Genomic DNA, 25,166 nt, shown 5'->3' with positions numbered 1-25,166 from the left:
ATTAAATTAATGTGGTCTTTCCAACTTATTTGTTCGTCAAGTAAAACGCCCAAGAATTTAATGCAGAATGTCCGTTGTAAGTTAGTTTTTTCTATTTAAATATTTGGGAGTTTTAGGGGCAAAGTTTCAGATTTGGAGGATTTAGAAAAAAGAATATATTTGCTTTTAGTTTTGTATAGAGATAGTTTGTTGGCTTTCAACCATTCATTGAGGTTGTCAAGCTCACGATTCATAATGATTAAGACTGACTCTATGTTTGAATGGGTATAAAAAACCTGAGTGTCGTCAGTAAAAAGATTGAAGTTTAATACACTAGAAGATAAATAAATACTTCTTTAAATACTTAATTTTAAAAAAAGTTTTGCTCTTTAAAGTAGGTATATGTTTCTTGATATTTTACCTTCAATATATTTTACATGACCGCTCTATGATACATTTTCGTCAAAGAGTACTCCAAAAAATTTTTAATGATTTTTCTCTTTTTATTTCGCAATTGTTAATACAAAGATATGGAATTTTGATGGATTTTTGTCTCGTTCATGATAGCGATGGAAAAAAGTATATTTTGTTTTAGTTAGATTTATAGAGAATTTGTTTACTTTAAACCATTCAGCAAGGTATAGCAGTTCTGTGTTTACAGTTTTAAATAACATTTAAACACAACTGAAAATTGCAAAAGAAGAAATTTTTTCAAAAATGTAAAGACCTAGAATTGTTCCTAAGTTTTGAAGGAGAAAAGGATGCTTATGGAAATGAACTTTTTTTTGAACTTAAGGTTCTTTGTGAACTCCTTACGGCTGAGGTGGAAACAGATGTGGAAATTTTGAGATTTATCAACAGGATTCAAAACCTATTTCCCAACGCATTCATTGCGCATAGAATTTTACTGACTATATCTGTTACTGTTGCAAGCGCAGAAAGAAGTTTTTCCCATTTGAAACTTATTACAACATATTTAAGATTGTCTATGAGTAAAGAAAGAATATCATTCCAAGCAACGTTATCAATTAAATCTGACACAACAGCCAAAATTAATTTTGATGACATTATTGACAACATCGCTGTAATGAAAGCGAGAAAATTACAGTTCATATAAGGTGAGTCTAAGTTTATAATCCTTTTAACGCAATTTTAAAAATTATCCAACCATGGACAATTGCATTACATTTTTAATAATACTGTAAATGCATGTACAATTTTTTTTTCCAGTTTACAAGAACAATCTTTTTTTATTAATTTATATTTAACCAGGATTTTATTGTAATATTTTACCAGGAGTCTATTGTAAAACTATGTTCGATTATTTTACAGATGTGAAAACTTATTTTAAAACTTCTACCTATCTATGAGCACCCTTCAGACCGATTACCGAAAAAATTAAAAATACAGTTACAATATGTGCAAATAACATTAATATTTTATAATAATGCGTTATAATATAACATATTATGACATATAATTACAAAATTACATTTGATTATTCATTAAAAACCCAGCATAAAAAAATTTAGTTGTCCTTCTCACTCCTTTATTTCCTATCTGAGCGAAATTGTAATTTTTTATTATTATTTATTTATAATATTATTTTAGATCTGTAGTTGTTCAATAAAACAAAGCATACTTCCTCATCAACGAAAGATAGCCAAAGTTACACCAATAGTTAATTGAGGGTGTGTGTGTGTGTGGGGGGGGTGGGGGTGGGGAGGGGGGATGGTGGTGGTGAGGGGGGGGTCATCAGATATAACTAATTATTGTAAAATACTAAAAGCAAACCAATATGGATTTAAAAAAGGTATTTTCACGGAACACGCAGTGATTCATCTGAGTAGAAATATTTCAGGTTTGTTTGAGAAATTACAATTTATTCTTTAAGTTTTCATTGATCTATCAAAAGTCTTTGATGCGGTAGATCATGAGATTCTTATTAAAAAACCTAAAAAATGTGGAGTCTGTGGTAATTTTTTAAGATTACTAAAGAGTTATTTAAGCGATTGTAAACAGGTAGTGCAAACTGATGTATTCTCCTCTACAAAATTTACTTTATATAATATGTGGTGTTCCCCAAGAGTTTATACAAGAACCACTTCTTTTTCTCGTTTATATTAACGATTTTTATAATGTCTCAAATTTAAAAATGTTTGCTGATGACAAAATAACTTTTCTGTCTAGTAATAATATCATAACACTATTTAATGACACAAACACGGAGCTAAATAAATTTCAAAATGACTCAAGTCAAATAAGTTATCAATTAACGTAAATGGTCTCTATTTCATCCAAAAGCCAAAAAAAATGTTTTGCCAAATAATATGTCTCAAATATATATTGATGATATTCAAATAAAACAATCAAGTTATACTTTTTTTTGGTGTTCTTATTAATGAAAATCTCTCATGGAAAAATAAAAGAAGCCTTCTCAAAAAAGTACTAAATCAAAGAAGTGCTTTACGTACGGATCAATGGACAGTGCTTAGAAATGCAGAAGAATTGTAATCGGTCGACACACATTCAAGGGGTAAACGTAAGCAGGGTCTACCACAAGGTTCGACTTTAGAACCAATTTTATTCATTCTGTACATCAACTATCTGCCAGATAAAGTTTAACATTCAGTTAATTTCTACGCTGACGGACGCATAATTATTGGCGTCATAAATCTGACTTTGAGGTGGACCTTGTAAAAGCAGACATAAGCAAAACCATGGAATGGTTATATTACTGTCTAATGAGTTTCTATGCAAGGCGTAAAATGAAGCATGAATCAAAAAAATCAACAGTAAGCTATTTCATGCCTATCTCATTTAAAGAAAGAGGAGTTCCCTGAAGACTTTAAACTCAACTATCAACTCAACTATCAACTCAACAAATCATGGCAGCTGCGGTGAACGTTAACCAATCTTAAAGAAGACTGAAAAATAAATAAGGTATAGTATTTAAGGTAAAATTAACAACTGGGCTAAAAATAAATACTGGACAACATACAGAGAGAGGACTTATTTATGAAATGTGTTGTATCGCAGTGGAACACCTTTCCGCAAACAGTAATCGATACAACTTTGGTTAGCATGTTCAAAAGTTGGCTGAAACAAATTAAAAGAAAAAGATAAACGATAAATCAGAATAAAATGTTTTTTATGGTGTAATACTTGTGTAACAGATATGTATTCATTAGTTTTCATTTATCAAAAAGTTGAAATCTATAAGGTAAAAACAAATATAAAGGGAGAATTAAAAAAAATTATTTTGAGGGGGTAAAGCTTCCTCTCTTCCGGAAACATTTAAATTTTTTTTGTTTGTTCAGATAGATTTGATGTTTTTAAACAATTAGATAGGTGTCAGATTTAGATAAATTTTCCCTCTTTTTTTTTTTTTTTTTTTGATAGTTAAAAACATATTAGAATACTAATTAAAAAGAAATACAATTAATTTTTAACAGCCAACATATCCACCATTGTTTTTTTAATCAAATTGAAAAGTAAATAAAACGGGTAAATAAAAAAGCAAAAAAAAAACAAAAATCAATAAAAACCTCTGCATTTGTCTTACGACCAGATGAGTTCGCCCATAAATATATTTTAACAAGAGTTTTTTTTTTTGTTTGTTTGATTTCGTTATATGCTTTATGTTGTAATAAATTTAAATTTTTCATAACTTTTTTAAGATAACAAAATTTTTTTTAAACACTTCATTGACGCTCTTAAACATTGTTTCTATGTAAGTTAAAGTATTTGCGTCGCGAGGGAAAGAGAAGTTAACAATATATATTAATTGAAAATTCAACTTAAATATTCAATATTGACAAGTTATGGTTTATATAGTGGAAATAAGTTTGTGGGCTCATAATAGAACAGATTTTAAATATTGTAATACTCTATTACGTTTTTACACGTGCCTCGTTCAGTTTGTTTGGCAAGGTTAAACATTATGTATTATAATTTGCTCTTTTTACTATCAACATATTTGTTTTATTTAATTTTTTATTATATTAACATATGAATGTCAAAAATGTGAATTCCCGAATCTCACTTTTTAATCTTCGAAAAGGAAGAACATACAGTTTTGAAAATTTTGAAATATTTTTTTTTAATCTTAAAGCATGCTGTTAATTTATCATTTATTATATCTTGGTGTTTTTTTATGGCGCGGTGAGTAATTGAACATTTATAACTATATAACTATATATATATATATATATATATATATATATATATATATATATATATATATATATATATATATATATATATATATATATATATATATATATATATATATATATATATATATATATATATATATATATATATATATATATATTCGTGTATATCCTTAATATATTATTTGTTTTTGTTTTTTTTTTCGTTAACGAATTATAAGACAGTATAATTTATTTTTTTGATTTTAAACTTATTGACAATTTGGAAATAAAATAGTCAAAATTTATTATTTATTATTTTTTGTATTTTTTAACTAAGTTTCATTTTGTTTAATGTAAGTTAATGAAATGTTTACAATGATTTACATTATTAAAAATTATATAAACTTAATTAATGAAAACTTAAATTTAAAAATGTTAAATATAATATAGCTACTTGGTGTGAAGACGACAAACAATGACGGTGACATTCTTCTTTAAAAATTTTGAACCTTACTTGCTCCTTACATTCCAAGTTAATTGTCAATATATTATTACTGTTTTGAAAATGCGTTAGCCGTAATTAATATACTTGAAAGAAAACTAATTTAAGATGTCTTCATTTTACTATTTATCAGTGGCGGATTAGGAATTTTCGGGGCCTGGGCCTAATTTATAGTAGGAGACTCCTTTCCATAAAATCAAAGATTTTATTTTCAGAGTTTCTTTAAAAAAAAAAAGTTGATTTTATTAAGATATATAATCTTTTATTTATTAAGATATATAATCTTTTATTTATTAAGATATATAATCTTAAAATTATATTTAGAAAAGTAAAATAAAAATCTTATTTATAGCTATTAAAATTATTATATATTTAAATTCTATATTTATTGCTTTAAAATTTTAAGATGTCTCTTTCTGAATAAGATTTATATACTTAAGCAAATCTTATTAACTAAAAAGTCGCATATATCTTAGATAAAAAAAATGTTATATACCGTAAAACAAAGTAGCTTAAACCAAAGTTTGAAATGTGTTTTAATCTAGTCTAAATGTTGCAAATGCATTTCTAAAGTTATAACTTGTTTAATTTAAACATTTCTAAAGTTAACTTGCTTAACTTAAATAAAATAATTATCTAATAAAAAATGGTTTTGATTCATGAAATACATGTGTCAACATAAGTATTTTAAGCATCAAAACATCCAATAGTAATTGGATGAAAACATTTGTTCTTATAAGATTTCAAATCATAAACAAATTATATTAGGCTTTTTTTTCGCTAGAATTGTTTTTTAAAAAGTTTAATTTTAAAATACGGGGAAATTTTTTTTAACTTAATAGCAAAAGTGAAGATATTTTATAGATTGTGTTTAAAAGAATTTGTTTGAAAATTCGCGTACAAAAGTATATTTTACAAAGGATTTTACAATTTTAGCAATTTACAGCAATTTAAAAATAACAACACAAACATAAATAGACAACAAAATGTAATTGTTTAACTAATTAACGCCAAAAAAAACTTGTTTAATTAGCCATGCTTGCATAATAAATAAGTTACCATGGGAAAATTTTTGTACTTGAAGTATTTATCTCTTTATATCTGTTTGTTTAGATAATGAACTTTATTTTTAATAAATTCAAAAACTCATGACATTTAAATGAATATAATGCTTTGTTTTGATAACGATAAAATTTAGAAATTTTTTTTTTTATAAGCTTTAAAAAATGTGCGGTATACTAGCTTCAGATATCTCCAATCTTCGTAATATTTCGAGATTTGAGAGTACTTTAGCATTCACAAGGACCTTTATTTCAGCTTTTTTGCGTGGTGTAAGATCGGCTTTATTACCCATGCTTAAAGTGTTCAAACTTATTATTATTTATAAACGTTGCACACGAAATAAACAGTTAAATGCGTAATATGTACTGTAAAACTGCTAAATAAACAAACACTTCAGATAAACACGTCCGCAACTGAAGCCACCGCAAACGCGACTGGAGCAGCTTTCGACTTGTACGTGTTAATGTACTAATTGACTCACACTGTAATACCATATATGGAAAATACATACAAACACGAATTGTATAGTAAATTTCCTGCATAAAAATCCATCACATCCATGTTTAAATGTGAATGTACTGCATATAAACTGGTGTAATGCGATAAATTCTTAAAAAACTCGAGTGCGTCTAATAATTTGGCCAGGGACTGTATATATATATATTACCATATACTGATAAACCTAATAATTTAAGATTACATATAAACGGGCATATTTCCAGTTGCAGAACTGGTTTAGCAATTGATCAATTTGACAACCTTGTTTAAACTTGTCAACGTGCCCACAAAAGTGTAATTGAACCTTTTTTCCAACTTTTAGTCTTTCTTAAGGTTAACAATGAAAGTTTTTTGTTATCATATGAAAAGCATTTGCACAACTAAAAACATGATACATTTAATTGATATTTCCTGTCTATATTCAATCCTTCACAATCCATAGTTACCCATAGCAACAATATAAAAATTAAAATTATTTTTGTTTTTAATACAAATATCTTGCAATAATACCAAAAACAGCACTACTGATAATTATTTGAAAGGCCTCTAGTGCTAATAGTTTTAATATATAAAAAAATATTTTGTATTAGTATTTTTTTTGGTAATTATATTGTTTTAAATAAAAACATTTTGAGAAAAAAGATTCACTGGATTTTCTATTTGTTTCACTGTTCTGACTATTTTTGAATTTATTTGGTTAAACATCATATTTCAAGTTTAAATATATATATATATATATATATATATATATATATATATATATATATATATATATATATATATATATGTATGTATGTATATATATATATGTATATATATATATATATATATATATATATATATACAGATGCTATATATATATATATATATATATATATATATATATATATATATATATATATATATATATATACAGATGCTATACATATATATATATATATATATATATACAGATGATATATATATATATATATATATATATATATATATATATATATATATATATATATATACATATATATGTAAATTATGTTAGTGTATTTTACAAATAGAGTGCTCAATGTTCTTAAAGAACAGAGCAATAATAAATTAGATAAAAATACTTATCTAACTTTTTTCTTCAACTTTAAGTTTCACCATTGCTGGATCATTAGCAGTGGCGGATTAAGACTTTTCGGGGCCCGGGGCTATTTAAAAGTAGGAGGCCCCGTTCCACTAACAAGGTCAAAAATGAGTAAAACAAAGACTTTCTTGAAAACGCTATTACTGATATTTATTTATATACAAATTTTATATTTATTATATTGAATTAAGTTGAGTGATTTTTTTCTGCTTTTCTTCCCCGCAAACTCTGCAATCACATCACTGAAATCCAAAGTTTCTAATAATTTTGACTCAATAGTTAATCTTGCTATATTACTTAAACAACTACGGACCATTGTTGATCGGTGCATGTTCTTAACTCTTTTAAGAGTAGAGAATGATCTCTCAGCCTCGCAATTTGTTATGGGAATAGTTAGAAACAAGCGATATGCTATATAGACATTTGGAAATACATCAATAATATCAGTTTCAACAATCCAATTTAAAACATGGAGAGGAATCAATGTGCTTTCAGTCTCAGATTTATCTTTTTTATGCGATAAAAAATCCGGAGGCTTCAACTTTAATAATGTTACAAATTGTTCTACTTCAAGTATGAAACTATCTTCTAAATCATTTGAGTACACTTCTACAACTTTTTTCGCGCTAACTTGCAATTCCATGGTACTAATAGCTTACAGCTTCGATAGAAATCCAAATAACTTATTTACGTGGTTGTTACCATTGTGTTGTTAATTAATTGTGTTACCATTGTGTTGTTAATTGTGTCACAAGTTTGTCAATAATGACAAAAAATGTATTCACTCGAAACTTGTCGGATACGCTTAAAGAATCAACTTGGTTTTCTCCGTTGCTCAATTTTTTAATTACCTTTCTTTTGTTCTTATCCGAATAGTCTTTTTCAATAAACGAGCTAAGTTTTTTTGTTTCATTCTCAAATCTCGTAAAGTCGTTTCGTAAGTTTTTTACAAAGTCAATTAGTGAAAGTAACATAATGCTTGTCAAAACGCCAAAATAGTTGATAGAATTGATGCACTCACTGACACTGCACTGCCCTACTAAATTTAAAGAATGTCCAGCGCAGGGGATATAAAAAGCTAATTCACTCCGCTCTTTTAAACATGCTTGTAATCCAGAATATTTACCAGACATATTGCTTGCATTATTGTATGCCTGTCCCCGACAATTGGTTATATCAATATCATATCTTTCCAGTAGATCTAAAATGTCAGTAATCAAAGATTTACCGTCGTGGCTTTTAATTTGTAGAAAACAAATTCATCACTTTTTGAAAATATTCACCGAATAATATCTGTGCTGGTTTTCGAACATTCGCTTCGAAGATTCGAAATTAGAGTCTTTATTTTGAAAAAAAGCATACCCCTTGTTTAAATACTTCATACGTTCATTTTCCTTTAATTGTAATGGCCATAAAGCAGGGTCTTCGCGTAGAATGGTATCGAGGAAAAAAAATCATGATAAATAAGCCTAATAAAAAAATAATAATAAGTGACAATTTATAGAATAAAAATATTAATTGCCTAAAAAGTAAATTGTTTGTTTAGCAGATGTTAGAGGTGTCATTAAAGATAGCAAAAATTGGAGCACCTGAGTCAAGCTCATTATTATGCATTGTAGATTCAACACTTTCAACTTCTTGAATTTCATTTGAAGGACCTTGGCAGGCTACCTCATTTTCCGTGTTATTGTTTTCATCTTTTCTTTCATTGTTTTTATTATTATCTACAGTTTGTGGAAATTGCATATTAGTTTGGTTTGATGAAAAAAATTTGTCATTTTCGGAAGTTTAGCTACCATTTCCTCTCTCTCTTTCTTCAATCTTCTTTTAGAAGCTCCACTTTCATATTTTCTTTGCATTTTAATTATAACTGTATAACCTGAAAAGTGTTAACCTGTTCTTTTTTTCTCTTTTACGAATTTAGCGCTTCAACTTTTAAATGCATTCACACAAGAACTCTTTTGTGCGGAAGTACAAAAGAATTGTAGAATTGCAATCGTTTATGCATTTTCAATAACAATATAATTATTCAAGTCATTAATAATTTTCCGAAGGGAATTGTTTTTGTAGCAATTTATACAAATGTTGCATTCAGTTATTGCTATAAGGCGCTGCTACCAATCTAGTAATTTTTTTTTTGTAGAAGTAGTTGCGCTCCTTCGTTGTCAAAGACCGGAAAAAATATATAATGCAGCGTTTTTGTTGACAGTTATTTTTGTGCTTTTGTTTTCAGACAATTAAGTAAATTTAACTTTGGCTCTTTTAAGGTAATAAAAGATTTAATTTTCAGAGTTAATAAAAAATTATTTTCTTTGAATCCGGGCCCCTAAAATTGTCGGGCTCGGGGCTATATCCCCCCCCTAGCCCCCTTCTCCCCCTTGATCAGCCGCTGATCATCAGGAAGAGTACTAGAACTAAAGCCTAGAACTCTTCCTGATGATCCAGCAATGGTGGAACTTAAAGTTGAGGAAAAAAGTTAGATAAGTGTTTTTTACTAATTTATATATATATATATATATATATATATATATATATATATATATATATATGTATATATACATATATATATATACTGTTTTAGATGAAATACAAGATTTTGTGACATGAAAATAGCGGTTTTTGGCGTCAGATAAAACTTTTTTACAATGGTTTCTAGCAATAATAAACAGTCGTCTGTTTTCTGGAGAATTATTTTTACAATAGATATGGAGTAATGGTAACGATTGGAAATTGAAGCAGCATAATAAGAGAAAAACCATGGGGTAGAGTGAGGCTTGACTTAGAATTGTCAAGAGGGAATAAAAGATTTCATGCCAGCCTAAATCCAAGAAGTTACATAAGTAGCACATTTGTCAGCAGGAAGACGAAAGATTTCTGCCCAAAGGTAGAAATCTTTCGTCTAATGCGGTAGTGGTGTAGTGGTAGAGCGCTCGCTTGGAAATGCGGTAGTGGTGTTGTGGCAGAGCGCTCGCTTAATAAGCGAGAGATTCCGAGTTCGATTCCCACCACGTCCCTGCTAGTCCCGCACTCAACTCGTTTCTCCGCCCAGCGGCCTTGTTCGTCAAGGTTCGTGTTTTAGGAGTTATAGAGTTGGGAGAGGGTTATAACCACAAGTAGCCTCCTCATCTGTAGTGGCATTTTTCTTGTCCTTGGAGAGGTGAATTACAAAAAAAAAAAAAAACGTCACAAAGAATGTTAGCTTTAAAATAGTTGTAAGAAGTATGATGATAGGGGGATTCTGATGATGAAGAAGAACGAGATAACAGTTTTAGAGAAACCAAACCGTGATCAAAAGCACCTAAGGGTGAATGTGAAGAAACTGAGCACTGACTAGGATCAGAAACAAGAATGTGAAGAAACTGAGCATTGACTAGGATCAGAAATAAGACATAAATCAAGTAGAGAAAATAGAGGATTCAGGTTGTTTGGAAGCTATTTTCCAAACATTGTTTTTCTATTTGTGTTGTAGATTGAGAAAGGCAAAAGGGCTTTAATTTCTGAAGTCACTGACATTAGAGCCAAGTCATTTAGTATGATGAGCATTAAAGATACCAACAACATTGATATTAGCCGAAGGATAAAGGAGGGCTTGGTTAATTTGATCATAAATAACATCAAAAAAAGTACAGTCCTGAGATGAAGGAGAGCAATATAGAACATAGTGAAAGGTGATAAGAGTGAAGTGAGCTAAACAAAAGCACATAAAAGTATTGTTAGTGGAATAAAACTTTGTTTCCCAACAAATTAGTGATTTCTTACAAATGTAAATGCCTAGGCCAAGCATGTGACTATTGGAGTCTTTGCAAATTAAAGGAAGACAGCCATTAAGGCCATCTAACTTGAGTTCAGCTGTCTCATCACAAAATGAGACAGCTGAACTAAAATTCGTCTCAAAAATATTCAACAGAAATAAATTTACTTCAAAGACCAAGAATATCAGTGATTGATAGATTTAGAAAACTTGGTTATGAAATAATTTTTTGTGTTTTATAGTTTTTGATCCTTATTCATTTTTTAAATTGACGAAAGAACGTCACTCAAAACACAGATAGTACTCAGTACACCATCTAATAGTCCAAGCGATTGCCTCATTTCTATTAATAAAACCTGAACCGCAACAAATGCTCTAAACGTAGCCTCAACAATACACACTAAAAAACGAACAGGAACACCATCCATGCGCAACATGGCATTGCTAGTACTCTAATATTTTACAGTTGTCGATAGAATGGGTCTCTCTGAGAGCTGCGACAGAGTTCAGAAAACCTGACTACCAGTTGGCCTCAGAACCATAAAACTGAGTCCTAGAGCTGTACCCTCATTAAGAAATAATAGAATGAGTTGTCATAAAAGCAAAAACAAAAGCAAAACCCATGCAATTAGTTAAGAAGATACAGCATTCGACATTCTAAGCTGGAACAACGTGTTATAAATACATCTACGTCAGTCTTATAAATAAAGAAAGGGTGCGAAGTTGTCAACAGATAGAACCTGTTTACCCCTTACATGTGTGAGCATGAGTTTTATTGAATCGGACTTCTCAGAACCTAAGTCTTGGTCCCGGTCCAGTAAAAACATTCAAAGACTTAGTCTTGATCTTGGGTTGATTTTTTGATGTCTTGGTCTTGAAACATTCAGTCTTGGTCTTTGTCTTACTGTCTTGACTACATCTCTGCATATGAGGCTATATATATATATATATATATATATATATATATATATATATATATATATATATATATATATATATATATATATATATATATATATATATATATATATATATATATATAAATATATATATATATATATATATATTATATATATATATATATATATATATATATATATATATATATATATATATATATATATATATATATATATATATATATATGAAAACATACGTCCATAGGTGTTCCTCAGTGTTCAACTCTGGGTCTTTTTTTTCCTTATCTATATAAATGATTTAAACACTTGTGTTAAGTACTCGAAAGTGTATCATTTTGCTGATGACACTAACCTCTTGATTGTAGATTAGTTTTTAAAAAAGTTAAATAAGTACCTAAATTATAACCTGGCATCATTGGTTCAATGGTTGCAATCAAACAAAATATCTTCGAATGTCAAAAAAACTAAATTAGTTCTATTTAAACCTTAAGGCAAAAGAAAATTACCAAAAAGTTTAATGTTAGAATTAGTGGTCAAAAACTAAATATTGTAGATAAAATAAAATATTTAGGAATAATGTTAAATGAAAATCTTTTGTTCATTCAGCAAATTAAATCCATATCAAACAAAGTAGAGCAAATGGAAACTCTCTTCCTGTTGAAACTAAAAAAAAATTCTCCAAAATGATAAATAGAAATGCCTTCATAGCCCATGTAAAAAGTTTATCCTCAATAAAAATAATCAATGAGCTATCATTTATGCAATCACCCCCTAGTTATTCTCTACAATTCCCCCTATAACACCCTCTAGTTATTCTCTATGACTAAATTTTAATAAAATAAAAGTATAAAACTCATAAATAAAAATATAAAACCCATAAAATAGAAATAAAAATATAAAACTCTAAAAATAAAACATAAAAATATATAAATGTTCATATAGTCTCAATGAAATACTTTCATCATCCTGTAAAGTTTATATGACCTTAATGATATTTTAACTGATAAGGTTTTTATCAGTTTATAACTGTTTGTAAATGTCCCGCACGATTGTATATAATATATAGATATTATATAGTATTATATAGATATTATATAATATATATATATTTTCGCGTCACGGTAAGGAAGGAGTCGTGAACTTCCTGATTTAATGCACTTCCGCGGTGCTCTGTGACAAGACCGTTAAGATTTCTTGGAGCACCCAAAAGAAAAAAAAAAAAAAAAAAAAAAAAAAAAAAATATATATATATATATATATATATATATATATATATATATATATATATATATATATATATATATATATATATATATATATATATATGGATTATATTGGGAGCAATTCTACGAATAAAAAGGGCAAATCTTTAAAACTTGTATTTAAATACAAACTATATATAAACTTATATTTAAGTATAAAGTAATAATTAATCTAAAATATAGCTATCCTTGGTGTCACAATAACTTCACAACGCGCGCTACACTGTAGCTGTGTTTTGTTTCCCATCCAAGACTGTAGCCTACAGTCTTGGATGGGAAACAAAACATGCCTCATTAAAGCGTTTGTTTAGTGTTTTTAATATTTTAACAATAAAAACACTTAACAAAACGCATTTTATAACGTTTTTAATCTTTTTAAAGCCTAAAAATGCACCTACCATTTTTAGGTTTTACAAAATTAACACATTAAGGTTTAAAATATGTCTGTTTCCATTGTATTTGGTCAGTTTATCCCGTACTGAAAGTAAAAATTGTATGTCTAAAGTAATGTTTTTGCTTCCTTCAAATCTCCATACTTTAACTAAATATATATAGTAGAGGAAGACGAGGACCATTTGACCACTTTGCAGGTTTTTATTAATTTACAAATGATTTTTTGCCAGAAAAAATAATTTTTTTTTAGCATTACAAGTAATAGACTTAAACAAATTGAAAAGATAATGTATATAAAATATTGATTTTTGTTAAATTTACCACTGTTTTAAAAGTAAACCTCAAAGTGGTCAAATGTAACCCACCGCTGGGATAGTTTCAACCAGTTAGATATCGTCGACAATAATAATATGGTCAAAAGTACTCCTCTTAGAGGGGTGCTTTCGACCATATCCATATTAATAAAAAAATAAATCTCTAAGCTTTCTTTATTTTAAATATATCCATATTAATAAAAAAATAAATCTCTAAGCTTTCTTTATTTTAAATGTTTTATTGTACAAATGAAAACTTTCTACAAAACTGCGAAATTGTATCGAAATAAAAATGATGACATTTTTTCGGTCAAGATTAAAATAACTAAATTCATATAATATGTTAAAAAGTATTCTAAATCATGCTTTATCATTAGTAATTTTTAGATAGATCTATTTATTAAAAATCAAATCAGTTTAAATTTTAACCATACTTAGTTTCTAAGTGTATGTTAATAGGATGTTAAATTTTATAAAAGACTTGATTAAAATGAAGCAACTTGTTTGATTCTTATGAGTTAAAAGATTTTTTTATAAGGTTTTATTCTAATGTTTTGTTTTTCTCATTTGTTCATTTCTTTTTACTCCCTTTCAATATTTAAAAATCTCTTAAATTAATAAAATGTATGCAAGATGATATTTTTGTTTTAACAAAATAACAATATTACTTGTTTTGAATAATTTAATATTTTTTCTTTTAAATATTATTAGTGAGTGCTGGTACTATAGAAGTCATTCAATCTCCATTTAATTCTATAGTTGGATCTTCTGTAAAGTATAGTTGGAAACTTTCATATGATTCAGCAACCGAAAATGTTGTTAAACTAACATTTTCTGACGGGGGTGTACAGGCTTTGGCAGAAGGAAATTTTACACATTTTTATCTCACAAAATTTGGAGTCAGTTACAATACAAAAATATCAGTTAACTTTTCTGAAAGCGAAGAGTATAGTGTTGTACTTTATAATTTAAGCTATTCGGATGGAAAAACATATAAATTAGATGCACAGTTCTTTCTTGAGCAAGGTGACTTGTTATTGTTAGAATCTCATCCAGAAATAGCTTTTCCATTAACTGTTAAAGGTACGTGTTATGTATGAATAAACTTTACAAAAATCATTTTTTTAACTAATATTTTATTTATTTAAAACTTTATTAATAGTTGAATACAGTAGTTTAAAAAATAATTAGTATATGCACAATAAACTGCAGATAAACTGCATAGACAATACACACAAACATAAATCAGTAACAAGCATAACTAGAAACTTTAATAAAACATCACACATAAGTATTTAAAAAATATATATATCTTTATAAATATAGTAGAAAGAACAAATATAATTTATAAATTCACAAATGACTTGGTTCATAATAATTATAAATAAATTTAAATTCTAAAAATCTAAAAAAAACATTATACTCCAATCCAATGTAAAACATTATTTTCGAACACCTGGATATTTTTTAGGCATATGGTTTTATTAAGTCCAGAGGAGTGGTTTTATATAAAACATTATTTATACTTTTATGATTAGAGACTTTGGGCAGTAATTCATTTTAATAGTGTTTTAGCTAAACTGTTAAAGGTAAGTGTTATTTTGTTAAGACTTAATGTAGTATAAAATAGTCAAATATCATGAGAGCTTTTAGTTCTACAAACATCAACTTTTAATTACTTTATTGCTTTAATACTTCTATAAATCTTTTTGGAATCATTTGGTTTGAAATTTAATCAAATTTTATCATAATTAATAAAAAGTAAATTTCAAATGTTAAAACATAAGTTCAATTTACTTAAATATAAATGTTTTTATTTATATATAAATTTTTATGGTTAAATTTTATGGTACAAATTAAAGGCGAATGAAAAAATGACAGTAAAATCCAGAATAAATGTTTATTAAATTCATAGCATTATTAACATATGGATCTGGAAAAGTGATGATGTAGTTATAAACAATTGGCTTTCATACAAACCATTAACTGAATAGAGAAACAAACTAAACAATAATCATAAAAGGCATACCATGGCACGTGTCTCCTGAGAAGGCTTGATATATATATATTTATTTATATATATACATATATATATATATATATATATATATATATATATATATATATATATATATATATATATATATATATATATATATATATATATATATATCGTTTGATTTAGTGTTGTATTATAATAATACAAAACTCTTGTTCGTTTAAAAGTGCTCAATATTTAGGAAATTTATTTTGGTTATATATAAATTTCTAAACAGAGCGATTTATAATTATAGTTAAAAACGATAAAGAAAAAACTTTTTATTATGGAACTTTAAGTTTCATGCCTAACGGCAATCATCAGCCATATATTACAAAATTAAAAATTAAACGTTAAGTTACAATTAGAATTACGGTGGCGTGAGTTCTAATGACTCCATGAAAACACAATTTTAACGCATATGTAAATTTAGTATAACGTGACGTAAACGTGACGTAAACCAACCAGGATCAATCTTCGGTATCAAAAGAGGAGATAAGGAACTTATTTTTGTGCCTGCACTTCGATATTATTTCGCTTCTTGTATTTAGTAGGTTTTCTCCTCTATACATCAAAATTTGGAACTTTTCGTTCAAACAAAGGTTACAAACTCTTGATGTTGGGTTGTATGGTTTGCATTTTTTAACAATCCTCCATCTGACAAAAGGTGTAAAGTTATTTTCTTTTAGTTTCCAAACTTCTTTAGATAGCTCTGTATCATTCTTGTATCTAACTGCATTAAAAGATTTTAAGTGGTTTGCATACCGAACTTTAAAAGGTGTTTCGCTAATTCCAAAATACACTTTTTCTTTATATTCCGGGTTATTTGAATAGATGGTGGCCTGATAAACAATGTTGTTGGAAAGGCAATGGTTGTTCATGGGACATTTGGTTTTTTCAATGCAGTTGCATTTCATTTCATTAGTTTTTGCCTCCTTACGTAAAATGCTTTTGTTGTGAGAGTTAATAATGGATTTTATGTTTGGCATGCAGGAATAACTTATTTTGATTGTGTTTCTATTAAATATTTTACGAAGTCTGTGGTTAAATGGAAAGTGGAGGTCGATGAGGTTCAAGAAACATTTACCTATTTTTGTAACAACATTTGCACTGAAAGGAGGATTATACCAAATTATCTTGCGTTTATGGTTGCAGTTTGTTGACTTTATACATGGATGGTATGCAAGTTCACAATTGTAACCCGATTTTTTCAAGGCTTCTTGATAAGGAGGAATACTTTCTTTAAAAATTGGTTCACTCGACGATGCTGCTGACAATCTTAATGCAATAGTCTTAGGAATACTTTTAATTACACTCGGTGGATGATTAGAACTAATATGTATATAATTCAGTATATTATCTGGTTTGCGATATGGCTGAAAAGATCCATCGTTAAGGTTTAGCGTTAAATCGAGATAGTTAACTATTTTCAAATTACATTGAATAGAGATAAGAAGATTGTTATTTTTAAAAATTTGTACAAAATGTTTCTTTATCCTCTCCATTTCATGACCACTTTTATTCCTAAACATAGCTAGCCCATCATCTCGATATATGCCGAAATTGCTTTTATCATAAAACTGCGAGATTTGATGCAAAATAAAAATCCCAACTAATTCGCAAATCTCCGCGCCATCAAAGGCCCCCATAGTAACATCGAATAATCCTCCCATTTTTTTAATCCAAGCAGTTCCATTGCTAAATAATAATGATTTTCTTGCATGGTGTATAAAACTCTTTTGTTCGCTATTTATTGTTAGATGTTGCTCTGCAAAAGTTATTGCGTTTTTTAGTAGGTTTTCATTAATCGACGGATAAAAATCACTAATATCAAAGACTAAGAACTTACAGAATTGCTTTTCTTTTATGTTTTGAAACCAATGTATAACATTTTGGGTGTTTTGCCATTGGTTCAAAAATAGCTTCTTTCTCAGTTCGGAGTTAATGTTGGATACAATAGATTTTGAAATTCTTCCTATCTCATTTTTAGCAGGATTAATAAGTCTAACAGTTGGTTTATCTAGGAAGTTCTCTTTATGGTCTTTTAGAGTTATGAAACAATCTGCAGTACCGTTAATTTCAATTTTATTGTATACATCATGGTTGATTAAGATTTTTTTACCTTGTTTATTTACTTGATCTTTGAGTTTAGGGTCCGCCTTTTTATACGTGGAAGTAATTGCATTATTAAGGAGATGGTTGTATTGATCTTTGGATAGTTTGTACATGTTTGATGTTTTGTCGGCTAGAGTTAAAGTTTTTTTCGAGGTTCGTATAGATTTTATATCGTTTGCTATTTTTTCTTGAAAAACATTGTTGATTTTCCGAAATTTAATGGTTTTAACAAGATTAATTAAATTGTTTTGTTTTCGAAAGCACACATTTCCTTAATTTGCGGAGGACATTTAGAAGAGTTAATACCGTAGTTAACGTAATCGAGAGAATCTTTTTCATTCGATTGTTTGTTAATGAAAAAAAGCGCTTTCCATCTCATTCTTTTAATAAGTGTTTCGGTCTTTGCCAGTAATTGTAAAATATATTCTTTCTCTGATGGTATTGAGATATTTTTAATTGAGTATTGCAAGTTTAATTTCTCCATCTTGTGGACGACTTCGAGTAGAGTGCTCGACTGGTGGAGCGTTTATATCGTTTGATTTAGTGTTGTATTATAATAATACAAAACTCTTGTTCGTTTAAAAGTGCTCAATATTTAGGAAATTTATTTTGGTTATATATAAATTTCTAAACAGAGCGATTTATAATTATAGTTAAAAACGATAAAGAAAAAACTTTTTATTATGGAACTTTAAGTTTCATGCCTAACGGCAATCATCAGCCATATATTACAAAATTAAAAATTAAACGTTAAGTTACAATTAGAATTACGGTGGCGTGAGTTCTAATGACTCCATGAAAACACAATTTTAACGCATATGTAAATTTAGTATAACGTGACGTAAACGTGACGTAAACCAACCAGGATCAATCTTCGGTATCAAAAGAGGAGATAAGGAACTTATTTTTGTGCCTGCACTTCGATATTATTTCGCTTCTTGTATTTAGTAGGTTTTCTCCTCTATACATCAAAATTTGGAACTTTTCGTTCAAACAAAGGTTACAAACTCTTGATGTTGGGTTGTATGGTTTGCATTTTTTAACAATCCTCCATCTGACAAAAGGTGTAAAGTTATTTTCTTTTAGTTTCCAAACTTCTTTAGATAGCTCTGTATCATTCTTGTATCTAACTGCATTAAAAGATTTTAAGTGGTTTGCATACCGAACTTTAAAAGGTGTTTCGCTAATTATATATATTATATATATTCGCTAATTATATATATATATATATATATATATATATATATATATATATATATATATATATATATATATATATATATATATATATATATATATATATATATATATATATATATATATATATATATATATATATATATATATACAGTATGCGGCAAAAGTGTTTACATGTTTTTGAAAAATATTCTTTTTTAAAATATATGATTGAAATACATGTTTATATATCAATATATATATACCAAAATAAAGGTAATTCATTGTAGTTTCATGTTTTGAGCCTGAATTTAAATGAATGAGAAGTGTTTATAGCAAGTTATTTATTGAAACAAAATGTCAGATGTAAACAGTTTTGTCGTGATTTATGCTATTATTAATTTTAATGCGAAATTATTACTTTGTGGCTATATTTTTAATTTGTTTAAATAAAACATATCTCAATTAGTAATAAACGGTTTATTTAAACTTAAAATTCATAATGTAAACAACAGAAAAATTATAATTGAAAGAATGAAGAAAGTGTCAAAAGCAATTGAAAATTTAGCTGTTCAGAAGCTTAAATCAGGATTGTCTCTTCGTGAGATAGGGCGAGAACTTAATATATCTTATTGTTTAGTCTATAAAATTAAGAAGCGAAATGATATAGAGGAGAAATGCAACAAAAATGGACGCAAGAAAATTTTCACTACTCGAGATCAGAGAACAATTTCTAGATTAATCATGACAAATAAAGAAAAATCAGCACACAATGTAAAGAAACAATTAAATAATGCTCAAGGTACAGTGGTAAGTACTCGAACAGTGCAGGGAGAACTCAAGAGAATTGGATTCAAGGCAAAAAAGAAGATCAAGAAACCACTACTAACACCGAAACATCGTAAACAACGATTGGAATTTGCAAAGAAGTATGAAAACTGGACTTTTGCTGAGTGGAGTAAGGTGATTTGGACAGACGAAAGCAAGATTAACTTGATTGGCTCTGATGGCATTCGATATGTATGGAAAAAAGCTGGAGAAGGAATTTCTGATCGTGACTTTATTCCAACAGTAAAATATGGCGGTGGAAAGTTGTTGTTTTGGGGATGTTTCTCTTCGTCTGGTGTTGGTAAAATCGTAAAAATTGATGGAATAATGGACGCAAAACATTATATTGACATTTTAAACAATGGCTATTTGCCTAGTTTACGAGGATGGCGAAAGCAAATTCGTTCGACACTTTTTATGCAAGACAATGATCCAAAGCACAAGGCAAAAATCATATCAGAATTCCTAAATTCCAAGAAATTTAAGATTCTAGAGTGGCCTGCGCAAAGTCCCGATCTTAACCCGATCGAGAATCTTTGGTCTATTGTAAAGAATCGAGTTTATAATTATGAAACAAGAGCAGCCAGTCGACAAGAATTATGGGAACGAGTTGAGTATGTTTGGAGTTCGATAACTGTTGAAGAATGCAAGAAGTTGATTGGTAGCATCCCTGCGAGAATTGCAGCAGTCATTAGAAGTCGTGGAGGCAACACAAAGTATTAATTTCGCATTAAAATTAATAATAGCATAAATCGCGACAAAACTGTTTACATCTGACATTTTGTTTCAATAAATAATTTGCTATAAACACTTCTCATTCATTTAAATTCAGGCTCAAAACATGAAACTACAATGAGTTACCTTTATTTTGGTATATATATATATTGATATATAAACATGTATTTCAATCATTTATTTAAAAAATGAATTTTTTTCAAAAACATGTAAACACTTTTGTCGCATACTATATATATATATACATATATATATATATATATATATATATATATATATATATATATATATATATATATATATATATATATATATATATATATATATATATACACACACACACACATTTTCTAAAATATGTGTTATAATTATAATAATCTCTACATATCTATATTTTAGATTTAAATATAGTTAGATATAGCTTAAATTTATAAACAAAAAGCAGTTTCTTTTTACACTTTTGGTGTAAAGAATGTATTCAGATGGTTTATATCAAAGAATCTGAAATATAATAATACCCATAAATAAAAGTAAACAAAAAAAAAAAATGATAAAAATAAGCTTTTATTTATTATATTTTTAATCATTTGTAAAGATTTTTTATTTTTTTTAAATAATTTGCCCTTGACAGCAACATTCATTTTGTCATTGATTTGGTTGATTAATTTGCTTTTTTATTGCATATCTTTATATAGTAAAAATAAAATTCTGTTTTGATTCAAAGACTAATATACGCTTGCATACTTATTATTATTAAATAATATTTGCTTGCATACTTATTATTAAAAAGGTTTATTGTTTATATTATCATTTGTTATTAAAATAATATTTTTATTCAAAATAAATTTTGTAAACTTTAATTTTTTTTTTTGAGACTATTCAAAACTTTTAGTCAAGGTAAGTACACAGAGAGGCATTGCTATATTTTTCATATCTGGTAGAAAATAAAATTTCACTAAGTTTTTAATAACAATAAAATTTCACTAACTGTTTCATTAAGTTCATCTTATTATAACAGTAGCAACTATTTGATACAGGTTTGTTTTCGTTGTTTGTCAAGCTCAAAAACAGTTAAATAAAAAGAAAAGTCTAAATATTATTTTTAAAATAAAAATGATGATATTTTTATAACACAATAAAATTTGATTTTTTTTTTCAAATCTATTAACTATATTATAACAGGTGGACCTGCAATCTTAACACGCACATTTCCATCTGTCTGGACACTTCATGAAAATAGTGAACATAATCCATCTATTCATGTTCAGGGAAAACCAAAACCTAATGTTGAATGGTATCTTGGAGATACTGAATCATTACCTGGTAGTTCTATTAGCTTAGATAATAATATTTATATTTTTTCAACAAAATTTAAAGCTGATGCAGGTATCTGCGGTAGTTATCTGAGATATAAAGTTAGTGGCATACAAGGAACTATCAGTGCCGAAACACAAATAAGAATACACTGTAAGTTATTTTAAATTATTAGTTCAATAATTGAATAATCTATAATTTTTTTTCTTTTTAGGATAGATCTCCCCCTCCCCTACCTTTTTTTTTTTTAATTTCTCTAATGAATTATTGGCATCAAATTAAATAACAATGAGTTTTTTCATCATTCGGTTTTATTTTAGGACAGGAAAATGAACAACAGGTTCTAATTATTGTTAGACAAGTTTTGAAAAATTTTTGGAAAACAAAAAATGTCAAAATGAAGGTTGAAAGAAATAGTAGAAGTAGAGTGTGTTGATAAACTTTTTATTTAGATGCAAAAGAGACATTTAGGACAAAAGTAGGTGTCAAGTTCAGAGAAATATCTTCACTTTCTGACAACAAGAGTTACATTAATAAAGAGCAAAGAAAAGCTATCCTCCACATCTGTACATAGTGTTATGATTTAGGCAGTTAATGGTGTCCAGTGTCTTGAAAAAACAGAGATGATGATCAAATGAATGCGTGTTGTGACTCTAAAAGATAAATAAAGAAACAATGATCTTAGATCATTTTTTGGGAATATCGTTTGATAGAATGCATTAAGGAAGGTTTAGATGACAATGATCCCAATAATTGAAACAGTTTAAACAAAATTTCATATTTAAAAATAAAGTCCATCTTATTTATATTAATGAATGCTCAGAATATTATTTCATCAAAACTGTAATTATTTTTTATTTTTCAAGTTGTGTTTCACTTTTTTAGTCAAAGAATCACCTTTATGGATAAAAAAACAAGATTATTGCATTAGTGTTGATTGGCACATTAGACAACATGGAAATTGTTCCACAAAATATGTTATTGATTTCCTTAATAAAACATTGAATAAAGTATACACCAGTACTGTTTCATCGCAAGTTAATTCAGTTAGACAATGTTATGGAACTATACAAGAAGTAAATGAAATAAGTGATGTTAAGGTCAAATTGGTCAACAAAGATTTTGAAAGTGATCTTTCAGATATATCATATCCTAATGATAAACCTAATTATCATGAAAAAGTAGCTTCAGGTACTCAACACATTGCGGTTTACTAATTTTATAACAAATAATTTTGCAGTGAGTAACAAAGTTTTTTTAATAAATTTAACTGCAGATTTTTTAATTGTTATTTTTCCATTTAGATTAAATTAGGCTACGAATTTTTTGAAAATTTTACAATAAAAAAATTAAAATTATATGTAGGAAACCCACCACTCAACTTATTGACAATATCAGTTATAAGCGGTTGTGGAGCAGTCATTTTTGTTGTTTTTGTGGTTTCTTTTGTTTGTTTGCTAAAACACAAAAAACGTGAGTAAATAATTTATTAAATGACAAGGTTTTCAGAGCTTCATAGGTTTTCTGATTATTTTTTAATGTTTACTATAAATTGATTATTGATTTGTTTGATTTTTAATTATTTATTGATTTACAATCGATATTTTTTGTTTATAAATTCATTTCTTGATAACAATATATCTAATTTTATTGAGTGAAAAAATTAACTTTACATTGTTACATGTTTTTATCTCATCTACCAGCCGTCAAATAACGGATGTAAGCACTGGCAATACAGCAATACGATTAATTTTGGTAACGCGTTAAATTTCGATATTTAGATAAGAAATTGGGGCGCTTTCTTGCGAATGCGATATTTAGTTTGGTAATTGCGATGCTGTCATTTTTATAGAGCAAGTCACTGGGTGATTTATTGTGATTTGATTTTTATCAAAAAATTGAGTGCGAATTGATGCGATTTTTTATTACTTTTTATCGCATAATCAAAAAAACCGCTTTTCTTCAAACCGCCAATGTGGTAACGCCAGTGCTTAATCGGCTTGAACATTTTTTTTTGTCTCGACTATTTTTCGGAAGTTTTTGACACTTTTTCAGAAAACAGACAACTTCGAAAAGAATTTGTTGGCGAAATCTCGCATCCGTTAAATAGCGAGCCTCCTAGATATGTTTTTACGGCCAATGCCAATGGTGAACAGGAAATGTTTCTAAAAAAGTCGAAAGCTGACTCTAACTTCTCATTAAATAGCCTTCAAAATACACATTATATGGTTCCAAGACCATATTCTGTTGAAGACCACGATTTTAACTATCAAGCTATTGATGATAATATACCTGCTATACCGGATTCAGTTTACACAAACATGACTCAAAGCGCTATAGCAACTAGACGTTGTTGAAAAGAATATTTACTGTGTTTATAAATAGGTGTTAGTGGTTTCCGCTAAGGATCAGTGATTTCCAAAGCGATTGCAGTTTTTTGAACAGTTTTGATTTGTCCTTCCTTTAATTTGTTTGATTTATCATTATAATTTACGTTTTTTATTGTAAATAAAATAATGTTAAACTATACGACTACCATTTAACAATTAGTGAAATTTTAACAAAAATTGAACATTACATTTTTATTGTAAATACGACATGAACGAAAGTTAAACAATTACCCTTTAACAATTAACAAACGTTTAACATTTAATAATTAATGACAATTTATTGTTGTTTAACGAACGATTAATATTTTACGAACGTTTATCTTTTATAAAGGTTTAAACTTAAAAAATGTAAATAAAATTGTTTTAAAAAACAAAGTTAATATAACTACATATTACTACGTTGTTTTTTTTTCGTCGTTCTAAAGATTCTAGATTTAAATGGCCAGAGCTGTAAAGTAAATAACAGCGACATAATCATTAAAATCGACAATTCTGATCACTGCACTTACAATGTGCAGGTGCACATTGTAAGCACAAGTACATTAAGAAAAAGCATACGTGCACATTGTAAGTATGACATAAGTATGAACATTGAAAAGTTTAAAACTT

General features: G+C 27.6%; 1 protein-coding gene across 1 annotated transcript; it reads left to right on the top strand.

Annotated features, from left to right (window-relative positions):
* Positions 1-3,926: 3,926 nt before the first annotated feature.
* LOC101237885 (uncharacterized) lies at positions 3,927-24,952 on the top strand. Its single transcript, XM_065788586.1, has 6 exons — positions 3,927-4,143; positions 14,673-15,044; positions 22,036-22,320; positions 23,053-23,358; positions 23,533-23,640; positions 24,223-24,952. The coding sequence occupies exons 1-6, from the start codon at positions 4,095-4,097 to the stop codon at positions 24,522-24,524; spliced, it is 1,422 nt and encodes a 473-aa protein (XP_065644658.1). The 5' UTR covers positions 3,927-4,094; the 3' UTR covers positions 24,525-24,952.
* The last annotated feature ends 214 nt before the right edge of the window (positions 24,953-25,166 follow it).

The sequence above is a fragment of the Hydra vulgaris genome, chromosome 01 (genome assembly GCF_038396675.1).
Source record: "Hydra vulgaris chromosome 01, alternate assembly HydraT2T_AEP".
Classification (NCBI taxonomy): Eukaryota; Metazoa; Cnidaria; class Hydrozoa; order Anthoathecata; family Hydridae; genus Hydra; species Hydra vulgaris.
Note: the sequence above shows the minus strand (reverse complement) of the source record. Positions and strands in the feature narration are given on the sequence as shown.

Coding starts and splice junctions, on each gene's coding strand:
- LOC101237885 (XM_065788586.1), top strand. CDS start 4,095: ATGCTGTTAATTTATCATTTATTATATCTTGGTGTTTTTTTATGGCGC. Junction 15,045..22,035: donor TTTTCCATTAACTGTTAAAG/GTACGTGTTATG, acceptor ATATTATAACAG/GTGGACCTGCAATCTTAACA. Junction 23,359..23,532: donor TCATGAAAAAGTAGCTTCAG/GTACTCAACACA, acceptor AATTATATGTAG/GAAACCCACCACTCAACTTA.